The sequence below is a fragment of the Prunus avium genome, chromosome 2, assembly GCF_965620075.1.
Source record: "Prunus avium chromosome 2, drPruAviu1.hap1.1, whole genome shotgun sequence".
Lineage (NCBI taxonomy): Eukaryota > Viridiplantae > Streptophyta > Magnoliopsida > Rosales > Rosaceae > Prunus > Prunus avium.
In genome coordinates, this window is record NC_142285.1 from 724,735 (window position 1) to 732,030 (window position 7,296).

The 7,296-nt window shown below is 37.6% G+C and overlaps 1 protein-coding gene across 1 annotated transcript; it reads right to left on the reverse strand.

Moving 5' to 3' along the window:
* Window positions 1-277: 277 nt before the first annotated feature.
* On the reverse strand, window positions 278-5,720 carry LOC110763981 (linoleate 13S-lipoxygenase 2-1, chloroplastic-like). The gene is made up of 9 exons (XM_021966878.2): window positions 5,276-5,720; window positions 3,552-3,820; window positions 3,205-3,442; window positions 2,722-3,042; window positions 2,509-2,594; window positions 2,246-2,356; window positions 1,796-2,097; window positions 1,387-1,653; window positions 278-1,215 (listed from the first exon to the last, which is right to left on the reverse strand). The coding sequence occupies exons 1-9, from the start codon at window positions 5,664-5,666 to the stop codon at window positions 456-458; spliced, it is 2,745 nt and encodes a 914-aa protein (XP_021822570.2). The 5' UTR covers window positions 5,667-5,720; the 3' UTR covers window positions 278-455.
* Between the last annotated feature and the right edge of the window lie 1,576 nt (window positions 5,721-7,296).

Below are 7,296 nucleotides of genomic sequence, written 5' to 3' on the forward strand. Positions count from 1 at the left end.
ATGTGATAATTTCGCAAACGTCAGGGACCATTTGTGATAAAAAACCTTAGATAAAGTTGCACTCGTTCTTATTTTTGTTAGATATTTAGAATAGCATCTAATGCAAAATAGTAGATTTGTGGGCTCACCGAGTCTTTTTTATTTTATTTTTTCTTGTCTGAAATCAGACTTGAGTTTGTTTGAGAGCACAACAAATAAGCAAAGTTTGCTGGAAGGCTACGCCTGGTCATTCTTTTGATGATTTCCAAAACTAAATACCGAAAAAAAGAAAGGAGTGTGCATGGAATACCTCCAATTCAATTTATAAGCCCACCCGATAACCAAAGAAGAAATTAGTCGTGGAGCTCTCTTTTCAGATTTTCCTTTTGATTGAGCATACCCAACTACTAGGATTCATATAATAAATAGTCTAGTCCCATTAACATTTTACAGTTTTTAGAACATGATCATCAAATTTAGATGGAGATGCTGTTAGGAACTCCCATTCCTGTGACCCCAGGTGTTGAGATAGGCTTCAAAAGCTCATATGGAACAACACCTGCTCCAACTCTGTTTTTCAGTTTCAAGTTGGTATTCCTCTCATCAATAATTCCTTCCAGCCTCTTCAAATTTCCATTGAACCGCTCGAATGCAGCATTTATCACAGGATTTTCAGCCCAGGATGACTCCAGTTTATCACCAATATACTCCTCATCAGGTGAATGATTAGATAACACATCCAAGACAGCCATCACTGTTGTTGCTTGAATCTGTGAGGGGAAGCACATCAGCAGTGCAAATTCGGGTTTCTTCAAAAAGTTCTTGAAAAACTCCTCAGACGGATCTTCGGTTGGCATATTGGTACGAGCGATTGTAGGCTTGTTTGGGAAGTATCCAGCATACATGTACTGTCCAAAGTTCACAGCTGCATGATGCCCAGCTGTTACCCAAATAATGGTTGTCAAAATGTGAATTAGATTTTCTGGGGTTTTCAAAACAGGCCACCATGGCTCATCTTTCTTGTCTGCATGGCCTTTTGTCCTAACTTCTGTCCACCAACCTTGAAGCTCCGTATCAGACTCAACAAGAGTTGGGTCTGGATAGTAGTGGTTTACATAGTCACCCACCCACTCCTTAATGGCATCCCAAAGAATGAGACCATCATTTGCAAATGGGTAGTCTTCAATTGTTAGCTTCAAGCCATGCTCAGCTGTAGGATCCTCAACTGCCATTCCCCTGAAATTAAAGCAAACAGTAATTAGCCGATGAACTTCCTGGCGTTTCAAATGAAGTTTTTGTCTTTTAAGATTGGTAGCAACTAGATTGAAAATTCTTCATTATAAAAAAGTTGCCTAAAACAACACATGGTTTGGATCAATCTTATATTAGTCGTATCATGTGAAATACCTTCTGATGAGATCAGCTGGCAAAGCTTCCGTGTCAAAGCGCCAGAGCTGGTCATAAGCAACAGAACTGAGCTCCATGGAGTACTTTGCAGGTGAGAAGCAGCGCTCGATGATTCCACCTGCATTGACGAGGCTTTGTCTAGCAAGAGCATTGATTTCCATTGTATACCGAAAATGAGGATGCAGAAGTCTATAGATAGGATGCATTGCACTTAATTGTCGATTAGCTGCAATTATGTATGGCTCTGTAGCACAATGAGTCCTCAGCCTGTGAAAATATAACAGTGCAAACATGTTACCAACCATGCAACACTGACATATTTGATAGTTTTCAAATCCCCATTAGAGTAGATTCTTGCTTGAACTGAAGGCATGAGCTAGAAGCATCACTTGGGCACAGATTTGCTTACCAGTGGATGACAAGCTGATGATAGCCAGCATCATGAGCACAAACATGGGCTTTAGCGAGCCTCCATAGCCAGCAACCGGTGGCATCCCAGGTTGGGGTGAACACTTGCTTCCATTGTGGCTTGTCACCAACCGGTGGTCGAGTGAGTTCAATGGCAAGAGGCCTCAGCGTCCCATCCTCGGTGAGGAAAAGTAGTGTACGAGAACCGTACAGTGTGGTTCCTCCAATCTCTCTTACTTTGTTCACATAGGGCATGTAAAGATCATGGTAATCCAAAATAAACACCTTCTTTTTTTTTAAAGCCTGCATTTCAAGTTCAAGCAATTGGCGTGCACAAGGACACGCACAGTTTACACGATTTCAAGTTATATGCATCAATGGGGGAAAAGTTTCGTCCAGTTTAAAGGTGGACAATAAAAGAAAGGGAGAGTTGGTGTCTATTTTGTGCTACCTCATTGACAGTCATACAACCTTTGATCTCTTTCTCCACCAGTTCTGTTGTAATCAATGATTCAGGTGGGCCGTAAATCTCAGGGTCAAGTTTACTTTTCAATGGCCACTCCTGCAGGTATAAAAATACAGAATTTAGCACCACAAGAGAAAACAAGATATGCTATATACCAACAAGGAAGATGGAAGGGAGGAAGGGAACGTAGAAGTTTGATTTTATTACTGAAGAGAAAGAGTTGTACTTGTATGTATAAGAAAGCATACCGTGACAAGTTCTATACTGTATGGATTAAGACCAGCTAGAGTTTGCCGAGAAAATTCTTCATCTCTAAACCAAGCAAACTTATCACCTGTAAAAGACGATTAGCTTAATCAAAAAGACAAAGACAATCTAGTCTTTTCTCTTACTTAAAAGAGGACACAGACATATATACAGAGAGAGAGAGAGAGAGAGAGAGAGAGAGGAGGAAGGCATACGGTCAATTATTTCGGGGGTCTCAAAGAGCAAAAGATCGTCTCCCCCATCAGTAATGGTCTTGACTAGCCTAGGGATGATTGTCTGAAAAAACCCACTAGTTTTTGGCTTAGGCAATGTGACTCCTTCATTGAATAGTGAATCTATGGCTGTGAAGTATGGAAATCCTAAGTCTGGATCAAGAAGCACTGTCTGAAGCGAAGGGACCAATGCGTGCAGCACAGATTTGAGGGTCTTTCCTGAAAATGTGACTTGTTTGACCTCTTCAAACGCTTCATCTCTTGGTACATACACGCTGCTGCTTCTTGTTTCTGATAAGGGGTCTGCATTGACATAACAATATGATACAGTTAATCACATAGCTCTAATAGTTTCTCAACCATACAACTACACATACCAAATAAACAAATGGTTCATATGGTTAAAGTAGATATATTCCACTTTCAAAAACATTAAGCACATAATTATTTGGGGAATTTGGTTACCTTTTTGGGTGCGTGGCCTTCCTGTTCTGCAGCGCCTGGGATATGGATGTTCTTTGCTGCCAAGGACAGGCCTAGCCAGTTCATCTTCACTATCAGGATCTCCAAGATCATTGTATGTGTCATAATCGTAAATCCTATCGGATGTTTTTCTTTCACCCTGTCCATTTCCTCGCAAATTTTCCAGCTCTAGTTCTCTTAGCCTCTTCAACCCACTTGGTGTCTCTGATGGTATGTAAGACTGCTCCATTGTTCACACAAAATAAATGAACACACATAAGATTGAAGTATAAGTAATATTAAGAAGCTGTAATTACTAGAAATTAAAGAAAAGTATTAAGGATGTAAACCTTGTTAGTGAAAAAGATTCTCTTCTGTGGATTGTCAGACTTGGCATGAACCCAAGAATCGCATGGAACATTAACTGAGCCATTTGGGAAGCCCCGGAGGTCGATGGTCTTGATGAAGATCTCGTTTTGGTGCTCATTCTCTACCTCAATTGCTCCAACCGCTCCAAATTTTGGTGGGATTGTGAAATTACTCTCATATATCACCTCATCATCATTGTGGCTGGCTTTGCGCGCATACCCCTTGATCCTGTCCTTCTCCAACCCCGTCTCTACAAGAAAATCCATTTTACAAATATATAATCAGTAAATTACATATGTAGGTCTTATCATAGTAAAAAAATGTGTAAGATTAGGAGTATGAACATTTAAATGTAATACAAATAATTCTATTTTGTCCATTATTTAATGACATCCAAACAAAACCTTTATAGTTTGACCATAACTATCAAATTGTTCCAGCGTCACTTGAGTTTGATATAAATTACTGTATTAATCAAGCAACATAATTGCTGTTACTGAAAAATAATTTTTAAAAAAAAAGGAAAAATAGAGGTGGAGTAGTGTCATGTCAGATTCAAGTAGTGTCGAGTTATCAAACGGGTAAAAAATCTCCAACCTAATTTAACTCGTTTAAGTATATGTTAAATCCAAACATATGACCCGTTTATTAAACAAGTAACACGACACGACCCATTTACAAACCGACAAATTTAATGTCAAAAAGAATTTTTTAACCCTATAAAATCTAAACTAACAAAATTAAACATGTTAAATGTGACGGGTTGTAAACGGGTTGAGCAGCTTGATAAACGGTGATGAGTTGACCCAAAATCCACCTATTTATTATTTCACTTGCACAATTTTATTTAGGGTGACGGGTTGAAAGAGAAAATAGAGAATGAGGGAGAGAGCAGATGGGGCTTTAAATGGCTCCCTTCACCAAAAAAAGATGACAAAATAGATATTTTAGGCAAACTGGTGATTTGCTTTAAGTGAAATAGTACTGTTGAATTATACTGTCCATCAAATTCGAATCTCCGCCAAATTTATTTTCTTTTTATAAAAAAAAAAAAGGCTATTTTTTGAATGGCTGACTTTTGGCTACTCAAAGACCCAAGGAACAATCAACAGTTAATTATTATTATTATTATTATTATTATTATTATTTATTTGTTATAACAAACAAAGAAAAATGTAACTCTAAATGATTTTTGTATATGCAAAATGGAACAAAAATAAAATTTGTGCTCCTGCTTCTGTGGCCGAAAAAACTTAATGTTTTCTTTTCTGAAAAGAAAAAATAAAACTAGGCTTTTGCTTGGTATATCTCTAGTTTGTTGGTGAATAAAAAAGGAGGTAAAAAAATGAAAATAGAAAAGACTTCGAAGGTTTGTTATAAAAAAATTTAAGGATAATTTGAAAACCTACTTTTTACTTTTTTGAAAACTGAAAACGAAAATTGTTATAAAAAATGTTTTCAGTTTTCAAAAAAAGTAAAAATGAAATGGTTATCTTATCAAACGAGGATTTATGTTTTCTTTTCTGAAAAGAAAAATAAAACTAATTAGAATTAGGTCTATGCTTGTATATATCTCGAGTTTGTTGAAGGTTGTTTCGATTTCAAAAATCTCATTAATAATAATAAATATAAAATAAATTTGTTAATTTTTAATTTTTTAGTGGATGAAGGTAATAAATTTGTGTGTGCAATTAGTAGTGCTTACTGGGGTCAAGCTCGGCGCTAACAAGCTCCAAAAGAAGGGTTTTGCCGAGCAAATCGGTAAAGTCATCGAGGGGCCGAGTCAATAAGCTGGAGAGGAACCCTCCTGCTGTTACCTGCACTGTAACCACAGCCTTCACACTAACTGACTTGTTCTCAGTTGAGGTGGTGGTGACTGATGCAGACGATCCGAACTCACCAGAACTGGCACGGATCACCACGCAGGAGGAGGAGTTTTTCTTATTATTATGATTTTGACGGACAGGATGGCGTGGAAGGGTGTTGATGAGGGAGGGGCTTCCATGCCTGATCAGATAATTGGTATGAATGGAGGATTTTGGTAATAGAGAGAAGGATGGAGCATGGTTGAGTTTTTGCAGCTGAGAGTTCATCATGTTTCTCTGCTACTTTGCCTTTTCTTTTGCTAGAATGTTCATGCATTTGTGGAGATTTATAGAGAGAGAGAGAGAGAGAGAGAGAGAGAGTATTGTGTTGTAAAACATGGTACATATTTTTGGATCTAGCTAGGTGTACCGCCTGAATAATGCAAGAAATCAACACGAGAAATATAGAAAACAAAACGATTGGTCTTATTCATGGATTAAAAGAATACTACTAGTACTAGCGGTAAATAATTGGTCCCCTCTTTTCCAAGATTCTTTTTCAAATTCACATGGCATTCCTTAATGCCTTAGCAGAAGGAAGAGGGAGAAGGGTTTTTTCAAATAGTCTCACTTAACATACATGGAAAAAGGGTTGAGAGTGTTCTGTTGTCTGCATTTTGTAAAATCTGGAGCATCAAAATAATCTAAGGGTTTAAGATTGGGCACATTGGATACCAAAGCTAGGAAGGGCGATGGGGAAAACTCACACACACGGATACCATAAGGGATTGAACCCATAACCATTTGGGAGCACACAAAAAACCTGAGCCAATTCAGCTAATAACCTATTAATAAACAAAGATATAATTAGGTTTAGTAGAAATAACCGCTCTTACCTTTAAGCCGTTTCTAATTCAATATTTAGGTTTTTTTGGGAAAAGGTTTCTAATTCAATCATTGAATTTAAAATGAAAAAGACTATCAACTGTATGAGTTATTATCAAATAGAACCTTAACCTTCGGCTGCACTTTGCACCAACGGGCTGGCCATTTTTTATTATAGTATTATATATATATATATGTTTTTTTTATTCTGTTGATTTGAACATAAAACATATAGCTGCAAGACAAACATGTCAAATAGGTAAGTGCAAAACAAAGATATAAAATATTATTTTATTACTTACGTACAACGTTGGTGCAGGACAATAGTTTATTATAGTTTGAGGTTGACATACTGAGTTTAAGGAAGGATCAAACTGAGATATGGAATAGTATATGAAGATCAACTTAAGCTTATTATTTTATTACTTAGCACATTGTTCAACTGGGATTGGTACTTTAATTAATAATAAATAAAAGGTGAACGTGGTTCTTTTTTTTTTTGGTCTGAACCATGAGGTGGTCCTGGATGGGCCTCAACTATGGGTGACCCCTTTAAGCCTTAACCACAACTCAGACTAATCCCCACTCACACCGGGTCGGCCCATAAGGGGTAAAGTGTTGGCCAAAGTGGTGACTCCGTACGAGAGCAGGGATCGAACCCCTGACCTCTCTTAAGGAATGAGAGTGCCGAACCACTCACACCAACCACCTTGGTTGTGAACGTGGTTCTTGCTTTCAATGTTTCAATATAAAACAAGCATTGACCTCATTCTTATAATCGCTAAAACAACAGTCGTGTGACAGAGAAGAAATATTGGCTAAGTAAATAAACAACGGACGTGTGACCATTGTCCCTAAAGTTCTTCCACCTCATGTCGGGGATAACATTTTTTGATATCTCGGGCCAATAATGTAATAACACATAGAATAACTTTTCTACGTGTCATTGTGTTATTGGCTGGGAATAGCGAAACAATGTTATACCCCTTACAGATAAGTTTTTTTTTTTATATGGTAAACATGTGTGCAATGGCGG